The following is a 19,635-nucleotide window of genomic DNA, read 5'->3' as shown; positions in this document are numbered from 1 at the left end:
TCAAAACCAAGATTTACGCTGATAAGTCTGACCTCAAAAATCGTCCTCCTTGCTTTGAATTGTTCCATTTTTGAAGCTTGTACCAGGAATTTTTAGGCTTTGTTCTCTTCTATATCAAAATTCACCTTTTCGAGTTTTTCCTAAAAGGTTCGTCTTCACTTACTAGAAGTTTCAATATAAATTGAATACTAATATGAAAATAAATGAAAAAATTAAATTCAAGGGAAAACCTAGAGCGAAACTTTTTCACATAATATAAAACATTTGGTTAAGGAACATTTTTATAACAGGATTTTTAGGCATATATTTAATTGCGGGCTTTGAGCGCGGGGACCGAATCAAGAAATTTCTTAACGAAAAAAACCTAATACACCAAAAACCACTCGGATTTTTCGGTGTATGAATATGGTAGGAGTGCCACAATTTTTTTTTTGTATTTCTTCTAGCTTATATTCGACGCTTTTGCTAGAAAAATTGTTTTTTTTTTTCATTAGGTAAAGGAATCGAAAACCAAAAATACTCTTCACAATGGAAGCTTGTAGTTTTGAAGGTATTATTTTATTGCTTACAGTTACAGTAGTAACATTAAAAAATAATAATAATATAAACATACATATAATAATAATGGGTTAACCATTTTTTATTATCATTATCACGTCACCGATGTTAATCATGTTTTTCCAAAGCTTTGAGGGTATTGCGTTTGACCCAAGAGCCTCACTAAGCGCAAGTTGACTTTGCGCATTTTTAATGGTCTACTTAAATAAAATCTGTGTTAAAATAAAAGTTTAAATAAGAAGGAGATCTCTTCTTGTCTCAAAACTCTAAGGGGACATCTACGCGTTTCACTATAAAGTTTTTACTTTAGTTCGATTTTCATGTTTTTTTTTTTTATGTTTCGTTTATTTTCAGCGTTATAAAATCAACGAATTTATCGAAATATGACACGTCAAATGCCAATTGACAAATTTCAATCTAACATCAACCTCGCTACAATAAAAATATACAAGTGAAAAAAGCACATCTGACAGTAATTTCAGTAATTTAACTGCAAGATCCCCTCTCATTCGGCGAGTTCAGCCACCGAGCCAACCAGCAGGCCTACTGTGGCTATGGACTCAAGACATTTTTGTCAAGGATTTTTTTTTTTTTTTTTTTTTCAAAAAATTGATGTTCAGGAATTTAAAAACCAATTATCTATCCCTAGCGTAGGTAAAAACCCAGAAATCGAAGCGTCAAAAGTGATTGATACAGTTTTTTTTATAAACTGATTAAAACTTCTGAAATCTTGGTTTTACCAGGATTCAGAATAATTTACAATACCAAAAGCATTGTGCATAGTACATTGATTTATTTTTTAAGTGATTACAAATAAAAAATTGAAGTCTATTAAATTCGTGGTTCGACATGAAATCATAATAATTGGCGCCCAATGTGGATCCCGAATTAGAAATAGTCTATTCACATTGTTGCCCCACACTCGGTCCAAGCAGATGGAATAGCAACAATTTCAAAACATTTGATCTCTTAAAGATTTGATGAACTCAAAAAATGTATGTACTCGTATCAGTTATTCAACATGACCATCTACATGAACACAGTTAGAAGCAGTCATTAAAAGTGACGCGTTTTATCATAAAAGATAATCATTCTTTGGAAGTAAATTGTTGAGTGGACACGTATTATTCCTTCAATATATTCATTACGGTGGGTGTGGATAAGTTTATTGAAAGTGTTTGTTTCAGATCATACCAGTTGGAGGAAGCCGACGTAAATATGTCATGCAGTAGTAGTACCTTAAATATTAATAAAAATATATATAGTGAATTTGTCATTAAAAAAAACTAAGATAAGACTTCGACCAAATTGAAGTCGAAAACGACAGAGAAAATTTGTAACAACATTTTGTAAAAACTCTTGCAGTTTTATTTGTTTAGTTGTTTTTTTTTTTTTTAACATTTGATTGTGTATTATTCTTTATTTAATTGAATTAAAATATATATAGTGAATTTGTCATAAAAAAAAAACTAAGATTCACTATTGTGAATTTTTAATATTAAAACTTCGCGCCATTTCGACCTTCATTATTCTGTGGATGAAATGCATTAAATATAAATTCAGGAATTTCATAAGTGAATAGTAATAGTGTGAAGCAGTAAAGTGGGAGAGCTATCATCTTATTCGTGATCATGGACGACGTAGATAACCAAGATGAAGAATTTCATAAGTGAAAAGCAAATACAAATTGCTTATTTTTGATATCATTGATTTCTGGCTTGTAGATTAAATATTTTTTTTTTTGGTCTTATTGAATTTTTCACCAAAAAAATACAAGATGAGAGGAAATAGAAATCGAAATTATCAGTTTAACAAATGATACCAAATGATACGACAGAGAAAATCTGTCTGTAATAACATTTTTTAAAACTCTTGCAGTTTTATTTGTTTAGTTGTTTTTTTTTAACATTTGATTGTGTATTATTCTTTATTTAATTGAATTAAAATATATAGGTATAGTGAATTGGTTATTAAAAAAAACTAAGATTCACTATTGTGAATTTTTAATATTAAAACTTCGCGCCATTTCGACCTTCATTATTCTGTGGATGAAATGCTCATTAAATATAAATGCAGGAATTTCATAAGTGAATAGTAATAGTGTGAAGCAGTAAATTGGGAGAGCTATGATATTATTCGTGATCATGGACGACGTAGATAACCAAGATGAAGAATTTCATAAGTGAAAAGCAAATACAAATTGCTTATTTTCTATAATAAATGCTTTCAATACTTCAAAAAAAGTATTTTTGATATCATTGATTTCTGGCTTGTAGATTAAATATTTTTTTTTTGTCTTATTGAATTTTTCACCAAAAAAATACAAGATGAGAGGAAATAGAAATCGAAATTATCAGTTTAACAAATGATACCTGAAAATCCAAAGTTATTATGAGTGCTTAGAAAACTGTTATATATGGAATTGAACTCATCAGCCAAATAAATCACAGGCACTTGCTAATCCAACTCTGTAATATATACGACCACTTCCTCGAATGCCCAAGTAAAAGTACAGAGAGAGAGAAAGCAATTAGTTGAAGGAATCAATCAAGGAAATAGCAGTCGATATTAAGATCTCCTGCTGTGCGGATGCGTGTGTTATTGGCGAGCTGATAAATTTCAATCTATTACTTTAATTAAAAAATATATTCTACGAGTAAAATGTTATTGTAAAATTAGATCAAAATTTCGTAAACACAAAAACTAAATTAGTTCAAAATTTCGTAAACACAAAAACTAGAAGTAATGTAAAATAGTATTTTTGTTTTTTATAAAATAGAAGAACTTTGATTATGCTACATAAAAGTCACTGAAGAAGTTTTACTACTTCAAAGTTATTTGTTCATTACTTTGATCACAAAACAAACGAAACAAATATGTTAACGAACTCAAATAACAATAAAAATATGAAGATTACAGGTAAAAGTACCTACTAACCAGTCTCTCATGGAAAAAAATGCCTTTCAAAGAAGATGGGCTCTTTTAAGTTCCTTTGATTTCCGTATTGAGTGAAAATTAATAAGACTTTTCTAATCAACAAATCAGTGCGCTTAGTTGATGACAACCAAAAAAGTTCGCAGTGAAAACAATTATTTTCAAAAATTCATGGCTAAGGAATCACTACCTTGAGCACATGCACAGAATGCACACACAAGTACACAGAGCAATCAGTTGAATGAATTAATCAAGCAGATATCAGTCGATATTAAGATCCCTTGTTGTGCGGGTGCGTGTATTGGCAAGCTGGTGAATATTTATGTAAAATTGGATCAAAATTTCGTAAACACAAAAATAAGAAGTAATGTTTTATAGGTCTCGAAGCGGACCAAATAACAGTGATAATGTCTTAACTGACAATGTTTGGGTAATTGTAAATTGTAAAATTGTAAGTTGTAAAATTCTTTGAAAGAATCGACAGTAAGTAAAAGTTCAGTGAAATGTAAAACAGAATGTTCTGTAAAGTGATTTAAGAAGGAAATATGATGTTCTCACATCTTACAACAAAATAAGTGCAAGTGAAGTTCCCAAAAATCTGCAATATCATGAAAACAACAGATTAATTGAGACTCTTTGGTTGGACAGGCATAGCAAGTGGTCCAAAATGCAAAAGATAAATACAATTTCAGGAACGTTATAAGTTATAACCTTTTATTGATTCATAAATATTGCATATCAACAGAATTCATCAACGGTTGTCCGTTCTGCATCAAGTCTATTTTGAAACTTGTGAATACACTGTGAAATGCCCAGGGGCACATTGGCAAATTTGTAGAAAGAGAAAAAGAAAAAAATGCGTTCTCGTAATAAGCGTAGGCTTTAGTGTGTAAATTAATGAGAAAAGGATTTCCATACACAAATCATTTGTTTCTCATCAAAATCTAAAAGACTTCGGTTTCTCGGATTTGCAAACGCAAAGGAATGCAGTTCATTCCATTACGTAAATTGATATGATATTTATTTATTTATATTATGGGGCCCGAGCAAGGACTGTGTCAAATAAAATTTAAAAATAGTGGTGAAATTGGTAGTGGTGAATATTTCATGTTTTTTTTATTCATTCTAAATTTTTTAATTTTTGATTTTTCTTCTTGGTTAGAGAATTCCTTGAAGAATAAAGAAATTCAGTTAATAGTTTTTGTCTTCTTTTGTGGGCCAAATGTGAGTCCCAATAATGTTGATGGTTTTTATCGGCTTGTTAAATTTTGTTTTATTTTCCTAAGACCTGATCGTCTCCCAAAAATACGAGAAAGTCTTCGAGTATGCGACATTTATTTGCATTTTTGTAAAAACTCTTGCAGTTTTATTTGTTTAGTTGTTTATTTTTTATTAGCAGAAGTAACACCCGCTACTTTTGAAACGTTAAATATTAATTTGTATTTTTTTTCTGGTTATGAGGAACTAACAGTTTCTCACATATTTATCTTAAACATAAGAAGAGTGATGCCAATTGATAATAATATTTGTCCTCAATCATTAAGAGAATATTCAAATTGAGTTATATTTTTCTTATTAACTGGAACTCTCTATTGGTTTGAATATTGGTTTTCCTAGAGTTCAGAATAATTTACAATAACTCGTACGATAGTACAGTGATTTAGTTTTTTTTTTTTTTCATGAAGTGGAGTGATGTCAAAATTAAAACTAATAATAACAAAAAATTGCCTTAAACTTTTATATGACAATGGTTCATTATTCTGTAGATGGATTTTCCATTAAATATAAATGCAATAATTTATTTAGTGAAAAACAAATACTAATTCCTTATTTTCTATAATATTATATCTTCGATAGTTTAAAAAAAGGTATTCTTGTTATCACTAATTCCTGGTGAGTAGATCAAACATTTTTTTTTCTGTTGATGTGCTACATTAAAATGGACTTATTACCAAAGCATACAAGATGCGAGGAAAACGAATAAAAATTCGAAATCTATAGTTTAACAATAAATACCAGAAAATATTAAATATATTATGAGTGTTTAGAAAAATGTTATATCGAACTGCATTTGGTATCGAAACATGAATAAATTCTTTGTAATAGAAATAGAAAAAGCAAAGAGAGAAAGAAATCTGTTGAATGAATCAATCAAGCAGATAGCAGTCGATATTAAGATCTCCTGCTGTGCAGGTGCGTGTGTTATTGATGAATTTGACATTAATTTGCAAAGTATATTCAATGAGTACAATATTTTTGTAAGATATTAGATCAAAATTTCGTAAACACAAAAACAAGAAGTAATGCAAAATTGTATTTTTGTCTTTAAAAATTAAAAGACTATGTCAGCAGTGGTGAAGAAAGCATAAAAGCGAAACTACATTATCAGAATATCAGTTTAGTTTATAGTTTATTTTTTTATAGTTTATGCAGTAAATTTTTTTGTACCTATACAATTAAGTATGTAGACACAAAGTAATTTTTACTTTTTATTTATTTATAATTTCAGATTGTTTTTAGTGATTTTTGTAAAAGATAGCTGGGAATACGATAACACACGTTCCTTAAGCATAGTCAAGTGAATAAGGTAACAAGTGGTTATTGAGTTATTGAAACAGAATTGCTTAGCAAATTCTTGGTATTGATGATGGCGGAAGTGTAAGTCAACAGGATTTAAAATGCAACATACACTTTATAAATATTTTGTTTACAGTTTTTAAACATCGCAAACACGAGCCATCGAACTCGCTATGAGAAAAACTGAAAATTAGTGAAAAGGAAATTAAATAACATTTACAGTTTGTGTGAGTAAAACAACGATTTAGAAAGACATGTTTCTACAATCTACATATTTATGACAATTGTCTTTTCACACTTAGCTCTCAACGAAAACGACAAAACAGGTTGGAATTTTGGAGTCGCACGAGGTTAAGTCTCGATTTTTGATGATGAAAAGCATATGCATTATGCATAAAAGCATTCAAGTTAGTTAAGTGTTTGTTTAATTCTTTTTTTTTTTGTAAGTTAATGGGTTTATTCTGCAACAAAAATTTAACAAACTTTATCGACTCGAGCGATTTTTTTTTTTTTGAAATATGTAAACCAAATTTATGGAACTTCATGCTATTATTTTCAAATGAGAAAATATAGTTATTTAATCTAGTACATTTCCAGAATTAAAAGAATTCTATTCTTATTTGACTAAGCCAGTTATATGGAGAGTGTAAAAAAGTACAAGAACATCAATATTAGTACTCACAAGCCACAGTACACATAATAAGGTAATATATTCCGTCAAAATTTGTTTGTCAAAAATGGGCACCAATCTGTCAGGTCGGCCTTTAATTTTTATATTTCAATCGCAGTAAACAGGAAATTTGTTTTTGTTTTAATTTATAAAATGTCATTTAAAAATATTATACATTGAAAAATAACAAATTTTCTTCGTGTTTCATCGCGGAAAATGATAAATAATTGTTTAAAAATTAGTGGTGTGCGTGGTTTATCGGTTTTTGTGCGTTTTTCGTCGGTATTTTAAACAATCAAGAATTCGGTAGCTGACATTGGTCGCCAAAGTGTCATGTTTTGACAATCTGGCGACCAATGTCAGTTCGGAATATATTACCTTTTTATGTGTACTGTGCTCACAAGCACCTGTAGATGATTTAAACAAACAAACAAACCTTAATATGCGAACACTTATAAAATGTCACAAAAACTATCAAAATTAATGGTAAAAATGTACAATATTTCTTGTATACATTATTTCATAATTATCGCAAAATTAATTTATTTGATATCAAATGCCAATGTATATTCTGGCTATGTATTGCAAGTTTGAAAGAACAGAGAGTTCAAATTTCAGTTATTAGTTCAGTTGTTTTTGAAATTAAAAAAAAAAAAATGTCAGCCAACTACAATTGGACAATTGAAAAACAAAGTTGAGAAGAAAAAGAAAAGAGAAAGATGGAGATGAAGAACGAAAAATGGAAGGAGGAAACACCGATTGCAATCCTGCAGCCAAACGAGGTTTAGTTTCGATTTGTGATGATGAAAAGCATACGCTTTAAAATGCATTCAAGTTAGTTAAGTGTTTGTTAAATTCGTTTTTTTTTGTGTTAAATTGTTACAAATTTGTATTGACTAGAGTGAGGTTTTTTTTAAGTGTTTAAATCAACTTCATACGGTTTAACATCAAAGTGTTATTCTAGTCCTTTTAGTTTCAAATGAGAAAGCATAGTTATGCAATGTAGTACAATTCCAGAATTACTCTATTCTTATTTGCCTTAGACAATTGTATGAAGAGTGTAAAAAAAATACAAATTTGTATTGACTAGAGTGAGGTTTTTTTTAAGTGTTTAAATCAACTTCATACGGTTCAACATCAAAGTGTTATTCTAGTCCTTTTAGTTTCAAATGAGAAAGCATAGTTATGCAATGTAGTACAATTCCAGAATTACTCTATTCTTATTTGCCTTAGACAATTGTATGGAGAGTGTAAAAAAAATACAAGAACATCAATATAAGTTTTATTTGTTAAGTTGTTTTTTCCTAATTCCATTCATGAAATTGAGTATTCGGGGTATTTTCAAAGAGTGTAAATTATCCTCTTCGACCTGGTGTTTGAATCTTGTGCATTGCAACTACCCAGGATTCTTTTTCGTTACAACTTGTGTGTGGAAATACTCCCCGAAAATGGAACAATTGATATTCCTCAAAGATGTAGACCACTTCAATGCCAGATACATATGGAAACAAATTCAATCTATTTGATGTGAAATAAAATTTATACCTATTATTTTTTTTTTTGTTATTTGAAGTAATTTTACTACTATTACATTTATGGTCGAAGATATCGAGCGATCAACGAATATCAAAAAAAAAAAAAAATCCAACGTAGGACTTATTTTTTAAGCTTTGGGACAATTGCTAATTATAATTATGAATATAATCTTAAATAATTTATGTAGCCTGTGTGGCACAAAGCAACATCATTGAAGACAACCCAAGTAGATTAGTATAGATTTTTTTATAACATTTTATAATATAAATGCCGCTTGGAAGTTTCAAAAAACAGTGTTGGCGGAATTTATTAAATAGAGAAGAGATCAGTTCTTGGGCGATGGCTACATCACTCCAGTTACTAATGTTTTTTTTTTTTTTTTTAAGAAATTGTAATAAGTTATTATTATATTTCTGTAAAAGAAATCACTACAAATATAAACCCAAAATATTTGTTTTTTATTTATTAAGAAATTGGCGCCCGAGCAGGGCATCATTAAGAGAACAGGTGGTATATAAGAGCATACTGTTCATTCCTCAGCTATCTAGGACCTTCTTAAAGAGCTATATTTTTTTAGATTTTTCAAGTGATGAGTGAGAAATGGCAAAAACTGGCAACATTGAAACTGTCCTTAAAAAGTTATTACTTTCTTTAAATAGTGGACACAAATCGGACGTAAGCAATGAGAATGCACAAAAAAAGAACTCTTGCTCTCCATCCCCATTGTATCCAATACATCAGATCTTGATAATGTGAAATTTCTACAAACCGAGTAACATTATTGAAACAAATGTTGCTGGAAGTGTTGCTATAATCAACAACAAAGATGTGGATTCGGACTCTAAAAATCTCAACTACAGCCAGCTTATAAAGCAAGACAAAATTAAATACAAGTGATGTTTATTTTAAATTTGTAAATTAATAAGTGTTTTCTTAAAAAGTGAATATGTTAACATAATTTTTTAACTAAATTTATTATTAATATTGCTTTTATTTATCCTTACAGTTTTTTTTAAGCTTTCAAACGTTGTAAAGGCTTCTAAATAAGCTTATTTGTTGTTGCTTTTACTTTTCTGTGAATGTGTTAGTGGCGTCACTCTAATTGGTGATTTTTCTAATTTTATTTATTTTTTTATTTGTAGGTAACATTTATTACTTTATGTGTGTTATAGAATATAAATTAAAACAAAGTGACAGGTTATTATATAATACTCTTGTTTGTGACAACATTTATACGACATTTCCGATGTATTTAACAATAGACTTTAAAAATAAAAAGTGAGTATGCTGAACATAACAATTCAGCTATAAATTCCTTGCTTAGTCCCACTAAGAAAACAAATGACGTGAAAGGTGTGTTTAAAGATTGTCTATTGAGAAAAAACATAGTGTTGTTGCAATGCTGACTGAAACAAATTTTTGCTTTTTTTGTTCTATCTATCGTACTTAATTAACTTTATACTCTTACAAGAGATGAACTTAACAATATAGTTAAGAAAAAATTACCGGTTATTATACAAGTTAATGCTAAGACCTATTTTCGTTTACTATAACTATATTCTGCGTTCACCAACAGAATCTATATGGGAACAAGTCTAGAAGAAACAAGAACTGAAAAGTGCATTACGTTTAATTCTATTTATTTATTGTTTAAAGTTTTTCAAAGTTTTTTTTTCAGTTTTTTGACATAATAGACCAGTGCCGATGCCTTCAAAAACATTAAAAAGTACAAAAAAATCAAAGTAGGATGAAACCCATTGGAAAAGGAGGGGAATATGATAAGAATGAAAGGAAAAATAAATTACGGGCAAGCCGAGTTCGGGAAGTGGGTGGGTTGAGTTTTTAGTGGTAAAAAATGGTATATCTCGATTTCCGGCAAAACTACAAATCCTATAGAAAAAAGTTGTATGGAAAAGTTGTAGGTAATAAAAAGATCTACAACTTTTGCATCAACAATTTTTTCACATAACCTCAAAATTTATGTGAAAAATTCAAAAAACCGAGTTTTTGATTTTTTATTTTTATCTTTTTCAAAAACAAAAATTTTTCTACAAAATTTGGTGAAAACTTACCTTATTATGTCCCAAATACACTGTAATTAATTTGATTTAAAATATTAATTTGTTCACCTTATTTTGACTTAATACCAAAAAAACACCCTAATTTTCAATCGAAAATTCACGTGTCAAAATATCAGCTTTTTTCAAAAAGTCGGTGGGCATTTCGTTCGTTAAAATGTCTATTTTCTGATGGTGTACAAAAAATTGTACATTAGTATACTATAGAACATGTTCTAGTAAAATTCAAAAAATGAAAAAAGCTTGAATTCGAAAAAAATTTTTTATCATTGTTTACAATTTTGGCCTATTTATTCAAATTTACACTTTAATTATTCAAAAAACGTAAGATTTCATGTAACATTGATTAATCTTACGTTTTTTGAGTAATTAAAGTGTAAATTTGAATAAATAGGCCAAAATTGTAAACAATGATAAAATTTTTTTTTCGAATTCAAGCTGTTTTCATTTTTTGAATTTTACTAGAACATGTTCTATAGTATACTAATGTACAATTTTTTTTACACCATCAGAAAATAGACATTTTAACGAACGAAATGCCCACCGACTTTTTGAAAAAAGCTGATATTTTGACACGTGAATTTTCGATTGAAAATTAGGGTGTTTTTTTGGTATTAAGTCAAAATAAGGTGAACAAATTAATATTTTAAATCAAATTAATTACAGTGTATTTGGGACATAATAAGGTAAGTTTTCACCAAATTTTGTAGAAAAATTTTTGTTTTTGAAAAAGATAAAAATAAAAAATCAAAAACTCGGTTTTTTGAATTTTTCACATAAATTTTGAGGTTATGTGAAAAAATTGTTGATGCAAAAGTTGTAGATCTTTTTATTACCTACAACTTTTCCATACAACTTTTCTATAGGATTTGTAGTTTTGCCGGAAATCGAGATATACCATTTTTTACCACTAAAAACTCAACCCACCCACTTCCCGAACTCGGCTCGCCCGTAATTTATTTTTCCTTTAATTTTCATCATATTCACCTCCTTTTCCAATGGGTTTCATTCTACTATGATTTTTTTTGGTTTCAAAATTTATCGACCCTGGTCTATAAAACATTAAGAAATCAAAAAGTGAAGATGCTGAAAATAAAAATTCATCTAACAATTCATCACTAATCTTTACTACTGAAGCAAAGAAAGAGAAAAAAGGAAAAACCGTTAAGGATGAAGCAGAAAAATTCATTCATTAAGCAGGTAGTTTCGTAACATACGTTCAAAATCCTGCTCACACACAAGAACTTTTTTCTTCTCGCCATCCAAAAAAAGAATAGTGATTTGAAATAAAAAAAAGTTAGCAGTTGAAAGCGAGACACAGTGGAATAAAAATATTATATTTAAAAAAACAAATGTCGGCAAGTGTGCTGCTTAGCCTTTTAGATGACTAGGACATGTGGAGCGCATGAACACCAATGCACCAACCCGTCCAATTATCGTGCCCAACTCCAATGGGCAACGTGGAAGAGAAAGACCTCATTTTAAATGGCGCGTTCAATCAAAGATCAATCTCAACCAACTTGCGCAATTGCAGACAGCTATCTAGGGACCGAGCTGACTAAAGTCGCTTGTTGTTGATAGATTTTTAAAAAAAATCTAAAAATGTAGGTCCTGAATATAATAATTCAGCGTTTAAAGATATGTTTACAGTAGTGAAAACAAAATGGTGAATATTTAAAGGAATGTACAAATTTAAAAGTGCGTTGGTTTATAATAAACCAATTACCATTAATCTTTAATGATTTCATTATTTTTAATAAAATCTTCAAGTGTTTATAAGTATGCAAAAGAAATTTTTAAGAAATCTTTTAATTTTTTCTCGAATTTTTTTTTTTAAGAAAACATGTAGGTACTTATTACCTACTTATTATGAGTAGAAGTTCATTTTAAATTAAACGGATTTCATTTATTTTAATAAGAAATCTTATTGTTTTAAGCAGATGGCATTAAAAAATGACATCATCATATTTTAAAATGCCTTATTTTTCTTCGTTTAAATCTAACGTGTGAAGAAGGATATACCTTAGGTTAATCAGTGCACTAAGATCTCAAAAATTAATTTAGAAGAAAAACCTTATTTGCATCAGTTTATTAAAATGTCTTTAGTTCGAAATCGACAAATTCTAGTTAGTGAAAACCAATATCGAATGAAGAGACTTTCGGGCTATAATAATATAGAGCTATCAAAATATCTTTGTCACACTCAAGCAGTCGAAAGACGCATTAAACAGATGTTAGTGACAGTGGAAGATATTGTTGACGAACGTACAAGTTTCCGCAAGGAATAATATATTTATCCATGTTTGTAAGATGCTTGTTTAAAGATATCGTCACCCATAGTCGTTTCATAGGTGCAGTGAACCATACAAAAAATAACTGAAAACCGTGCAACTGGTCTAACTTTCGACCAAAGTGAAGATACATATTCATCAAAACAAAACCAGTGTCGAATTACAGACTTAATATATGTAAAATAACTATCTAACTTTCTATCACCATGATCATTACAAAAAACCTCTTCCCGAAATTTTACATTGGTCTCATTATTTTGAAACCATAATTGTCTACCATGTGTGAATTGTATACATGCCTTTTTTTCTCCTTCAAATATTTGTTTGAATGTATGAAATATTTGACTTTCCTGAATATCTGGTTTCAAAAAAATTCTAGCATGAACCATTTTTTTCAATGATTTTTGAAAAATATAAGTAGTTTGAGGAAAATAAACATTTGTGTTCACATTGTTGAAAAAAAATAAACTATTATTCGTATTGAGCTTAAATTTGAAGGACTTTTTCTTTATAACAAGAACTATCATATTACACCATTGATATTTATTCATTAATTTCTACTCAAATTTGAATGTTTTTGATGTGCTGTGTTCGAATGCGAAGTTGAAAAAATTCTATCACGTTAGCATTCTGATAATATATCTACGCGTTAGAAAATATCAAAAACAATTATTTTTATTCGTTTTCGAAATCAGCATATTAAATTTTATTAGAAAAGTATACCTTGTTCTTGGGACAAATAAGTATGAATTTTTCAAACCATTTTATGGTATAAAAGGTTTGGCATACCTATCAACTTGAAGAAGATTAAAATTGAATTTAAATGAAAAAAGTAAGTTCTTTCATAAACGGTAGTAAATTTAGTTGAAAAGGATCAAAATATTTCTTCGAAAACAGTAAAAAAACAATTGTTGTGGTTTTCTAACGGGAATATCTAAGACACCTAACGTACCAAAGCAATTCTGACTCTCGATTTGGAACTACCAAAGTATAGATTTAGTAAAAATAGGATTTTCTCTTTGCAGACTTTGTATTTATTTCCAAACCAAAGGACGTATTTTTATGAATATCGGTTGAGAAAATTTTGTTTTTAATTCTTAAATTTGTAAAATTTTAATGAAGTTAGATTTTTTGCAATGGATGAAGGTCCAAAAACTCGTTTTTTAGCCCTTAGATTTTAGGTGTGTTACGGACTTTGAACATATGTTCAACAAGCTCTACAAAACGTAATAAGTCTCCACCTGCCTATATTTATAAATTTCTCAAGTGTACTTATTCACCATGAAAACTATTGAAAAAATAAATTCACGTTCATTATAAAGTGTCGTGTATTTTAGTCTGAATCCTCTACAAAAAAAAAAATCGAAAGCCGAAAACATCGAGGAATTTTACACCATTACATTGGTTGTCCCTTATTTTGAACCAGGGTTGATAAAAATCATGATTTTTTTGTTTCTGACAGATTTTTTTGATTTTTTTAAAAAAATCATGATTTTTTTGATTTTTTTTGATTTTTTTTGGTTTTTTTGATTTTTTTTTGATTTTTTTGATTATTTTTTTGATTTATTGATTTTTTTCGACTTTTTTTCTGTATTCTTAAGATATCGTTTAGCATAATGATAGACTTTTGTTTTGACAAACAATCTTTAACAAAAATATCAATTTTCTTTTCAAATCAAATCAAGTATGCCTTGATTTAATGCCCAGGTTTAAAAATTTGATCGAAATTTTGTTCTTTTCATGAATGTATATATGTACATATGTATCTGCATTGCATTCTCGAATATTTAAATTTTCAAATTCAAATCAAGTATGCCATGATTTTTTGCCCGGATTTGAAAATTTGGTGTTTCTTTTACTTATTATTTGGGATTCACCGCATTCATAATTTGTTATCTTTCGCTGGTTGAAACGCATCTGAAAACTTTAAATACAAAACATTCTTAATTCTGTAATTTTGATAAAATGACTGGCCGCAAAAAAGATCCAATTTGGACACACTACAATGAGATTCATGATGTGAATAAAAAAGGGTCAAGAGCTGTTTGCAAAGCATGCAACAAGGAGATCCAAGGAATTCCGCAGCGATTGAAAGAACACTTTAAATCGTGTTGTGCACATGTACAGAGTAAGTATTTTTGAATATTTAATTAAAGAATAATACCAACATTTTTTTCCATAACTATAATATCTTTTCTTATATTCTAGGTCCTGGTTCCTCAATCCTTTTTACAGCTACCACCACCGGCAACCAAGCAGCTGATCTTTCGATTCCACATGCAGCTAGTTCTTCAGAACCCAGTACCAGCGCAAGCGGGACAGAACATTTGTTATCTCCTCCGATCGCCAAAAAAAGCAGAGTACAACCGATGACAAATTTTCTGGTAAGAACATCTGAAGATCTGAAGAAGCAATTAGATCACCAAATTGCAAGAGCTGTGTATGCTACAAACAGCAGTTTCCGATGTGTCGAGCATCCTCAGGTGAAGAGAACAATTGAAATGCTCCGACCGGGTTATCAGCCACCGTCAAGGTTTGATTTGGGAAACACACTGCTTGAAGAAATATATAACGAAGAAAAGGAAAAATGTTTTTCTTCCGTGAAGGACCAGACGGTTAATTTGTCGATAGATGGTTGGTCTAACGTTCATATGGAACCCATAATTTGCGGATGTGTAACGACTGAGACTGGAGAGGTGTACTTACTGGAAAGCATCGACACGTCCGGGAAACCCCACACAGCTGATTATCTTCAGGAAATATCGAAAAATCTCATATTAAAATGCAAGACGCAGTATAAATGTAGAGTAGCAAGTTTTGTTACCGACAACGCCTCCGCCATGACCCGAATGCGATTGGATTTGAGATCTGACGATGACAATGACGGCATTTTAACATATGGTTGTGCTGCTCATATTCTAAATTTACTGTCAAAAGATTTGGACATTAGAGAGGTGCGAGAGCATGTCGTGCAAGTCGTTAAATATTTTCGCAACAACCATGAAGCGGCCGCAAAATATAAAGCAGAGGGTGGTAGATCCCTAATCATCCCACACGAAGTACGGTGGAACACCCTAGCGGATTGTTTTCAAACATATTTGTCTGAATGGCAAACAATTTTGAAGGTATGTGAAGAAAACAGAAATATTATAGCTAGTGCCATTTACCAAAAAGTTACAAACATGATGCTTAAAAGGTCGATCGAAGATCTGTTGAAAATCTACAAACCAATTGCAGTAGCTTTAGATTCCTTACAACGAACGAATGCCTCGTTATCAGATGCAGTTGAAGTCTTCAAGCAGCTGGAGTTGACGTTTGAAGAACAAGATGCCAATCTTAACCAGATATCAGCGCTGAAAAAAAGATATAAAATGGCCTTAACTCCTGCTCATTTTTTATCTTATATGCTGGATCCAACAAAAACAAGCTTCGCATTGACATCTGAAGAAGAGAACACAGCCCTCGAATATGCCCAAAGCGAATACGCGGGAACAGGCCTCCTTCCTCTGATAATTAAATTCAAGTCAAAGACCGATCCATTCAAAAAAGTGTTATTTTCAGAGGAAGTTTTAAGGAATGTAAAACCACTACAGTGGTGGAGGTCTCAGTTGGGTTCAAATGATGAGCATGGCGAACTTATGCCAATCTTTAACCAATTGTTTACGGCTGTGGCATCCTCTGCGTCCGTGGAAAGAATATTTTCAACTTTTGGCTTAGTCCAGTCTAAGCTACGAAACAGGCTGGGAAACGAAAAGGCAGCAAAATTGGTGTTTCTTTTTAAATAGTACCTGGGTGACCGAGCTTTGCTCGGTATGTTTAAATGTTATATCTAACTTTTAGTGAAAAAAGTCAATTTTTTGGAGTGGGTTTGAGTTTGCAATGACCAGTTTTTTCGCGGGTTACACCACATTCGCACTTTATAATCCAGTTTATTTAGGTTTGAATATGTGCCCTTAATTATGAAAGTGGACTAAGTCACTCCTAAAAATGGCATCAAATCTAGCCTAAAAATAATTATTATTTAAGGGGTAAAGTTTATTTGAAAGAGAAATTGCAGCAAATAGATTTCTTTATTGCTCCTCTAGTGATTTCATAAAAGAAATATAATTAAATCGTTATAAAAAAATTATTATGTTAGTTTTTCTTCAAACAATGCAAAAAGTGACTTAGTCCACTATCATAATCATAGGCACATATACATGCGACGATCAGCAATGGATAGAAGGGTTACATGAATATGCATTATCGAAAATGCCTACAGCAATGAGATCCCTTTTTGTTCAAATTTTAATTTACGGGTCAGAAAGTTTTGGGTGGTGAATATAAAGTTAATCTTTTTTCAAGTTTAGCCTTGTCGACAAAGCCTATTAGGAAGAAATACTATTTTTATCGCTGTCTCTGTTTTATTCTGTATCAGTGGATGCTTTACTTCTTTCTTTTTTTTTACTTATACAGGGTGTCTCACAGTCACCGCCCCAAACGAAAACCATTGATTCCTGAGGTCATTTTAATTCGAAAAACTCGAGAGGTAATTTTCTGGTTTTCGTCCCGTTTTCGAGTTATGACGGTTTTTATGATTTTTGCTCTCTTTTCCTTTGACTGGCTTTATCTTTGTCAAACTACGTCTGATTCGAAAGATTTTTTTTGCAACCAATCAAGAATTTATTACAGTTTTAGTTTGTCTCAAAACTTTTTTTCTGCGGACAACCGTTTCCCCGCAATTTTGCATCAAACACAATTTTCTTCGTTTTTTAAGTTGTTTTTTACATTTTCATATCATTTTAGTAAAAAAAAAAACACGTAAATGAGTATTAAAGTTTTGCTACAAACTTAAACTGTAACAAATTCTTGATTGGTTGTCAAAAAAATCTTTCAAAACAGACGTATTTTGGACGTATTTTGGCAAAGATAAAGCCATTTAAGGGAATGGAAAGCAAAAATCATAAAAACCATCATAACTCGAAAACGGGATGAAAACGAGAAAATTACGTCTCAAGTTTTTCGACTTAAAATGACCTTAGGAATCCATGGTTTTCGTTTGGGGCGTTGACTGTGGGACACCCTGTATATTATAAGATTGACATTAGGTCAATGGTGTTGCTTGTTGTGAGTTATTTTATTCTTATACGTTAACAATAGTCGCATTAAAACAAAACAAAACAAAAAAAAACGTAAAACAAAGATAATTATTGATACCAAATTAACAAATTACTTAAAAGTTTCAATACGAAAAAAAAACTAAGATAAGAGAAAATACTTCCAAAGTGTTGTGTTTGCCTAGAGGAAAAAACGCTCAAAATTTCATCGAAATCTTTAAAGCAATAACCAAAAAACTTATATGTGAGAAAAATAAGCGTAGCTGTGGGCGGATATTTCTAAAAGTATCAAAATTTCATCGAAATCTTTAAAGTTGTTACTAAACAAAAATTCTATGTTAAAAAAGTGGGCGTGGCAGTGGGCGGATTTTTCCAAAAATACTTCCAAAACTTTTTACTCGCTTAGATAAACAAACCCTGAAAATTTCATCGAAATCGTTAGAGCCGTTTCCGAAAAAACTTATATGTTAAAAAAGTGGGCGTGGCAGTGGGCGGATTAAAAAAAAAAAAAAATTCCAAAACTTTTTACTCGCTTAGATAAACACACCCTGAAAATTTCATCGAAATCGTTAGAGCCATTCCCGAAAAAACTTATATGTTAAAAAAGTGGGCGTGGCAGTGGGCGGTTTTTTTCAAAAATACTTCCAAACTTTTTACTCACTTAGATAAACAAACCCTGAAAATTTCATCAAAATCGTTAGAGCCGTTTCCTAAAAAACTTATATGTTAAAAAAGTGGGCGTGGCAGTGGGCGGATTTAAAAAAAAACTTCCAAAACTTTTGACTCGCTTAGATAAACAAATCCTGAAAATTTCATCGAAATCGTTATAGCCGTTCGCGAAAAAACTTTATGTTAAAAAAGTGGGCGTGGCAGTGGGCGGATTTTTCAAAAAATACTTCCAAAATTTTTTACTCGCTTAGATGAACAAACCCTGAAAATTTCATCGAAATCGTTAGAGCCGTTTCCGAGATCCCAATTTTATATATATTTATATATATATATATATATATATAAACAATTTTAGCTCGTTTAAAGTTATAAGATTATAACAATGAACAAAAAATGAATACTTAATTTTAATTTGCTGTGAAGAGTGCATTTACATTTTTGTATGATTTCTTAAGGTTCCTAATAAAATAATTTGATGATAAAAAGTTGCGATTAACAAAGTTTTTCTTTTTAATGATTCTGTTTCAATTTTTTTCATAAAAATCAATTTTGATTTAAATCATGATTTTTTTCAAAAAAATCATTTGATTTAAATCATGATTTAAATCATGATTTAAATCAATTGATTTAAATCAATCAACCCTGTTTTGAACATGGCTGACTTTTTATATTTACCTGTGCCGAATTAATTTTCAATTTTTCCATACAAAATATCGATAAATTACAGGTAGTTTTGATGTGTTTTACTTGAAAATTCAGCAAAACTTTAAAAGTTGTTCGAAAATTTTGAAAATTGGCAAATGTTTTAATTTTTTTTTAAATTAATTAATTTATCCAGTAAAAAATAACCGTCAATATCATTAAAACAACGAAATTGACGGTTGTTTTAACTGAGAAAAAAACGTTTAAAAAAATTATAGGCAAATTTTGAACATTTTGCATCAAGTCTTACAGTTTTAACGAATTTTTAATTAAAACACTTCAAAACTACCTATAATTTATCGATATTATGTATGAAAACATTGAAAATTTATTCGGCACAGATAAATTTTAATGATAGAGACTTAAGACTTTGGGAATATTTTTTTTTTTTTTGTATTTATTAAAAAAACTTTTGAGCCCGAATGTTTGCTGAGAACCAATTCATTTAAAATTTATATTTTTCAAAATAGCAAATAAAAAAGGATATTTTATAGAAATGCAAACTTTTTTTGTTTATAAAATTT

The 19,635-nt window shown here is 29.9% G+C and overlaps 1 protein-coding gene across 1 annotated transcript; it reads left to right on the top strand.

Annotated features, from left to right (window-relative positions):
- The first annotated feature begins 14,081 nt into the window (after positions 1-14,081).
- On the top strand, positions 14,082-16,429 carry LOC129911335 (uncharacterized). The gene is made up of 2 exons (XM_055989102.1): positions 14,082-14,772; positions 14,853-16,429. Exons 1-2 carry the CDS (start codon positions 14,610-14,612, stop codon positions 16,427-16,429), a joined length of 1,740 nt encoding a protein of 579 aa, XP_055845077.1. The 5' UTR covers positions 14,082-14,609.
- The last annotated feature ends 3,206 nt before the right edge of the window (positions 16,430-19,635 follow it).

This window comes from Episyrphus balteatus, chromosome 1 (genome assembly GCF_945859705.1).
Source record: "Episyrphus balteatus chromosome 1, idEpiBalt1.1, whole genome shotgun sequence".
Classification (NCBI taxonomy): Eukaryota; Metazoa; Arthropoda; class Insecta; order Diptera; family Syrphidae; genus Episyrphus; species Episyrphus balteatus.
Note: the sequence above shows the minus strand (reverse complement) of the source record. Positions and strands in the feature narration are given on the sequence as shown.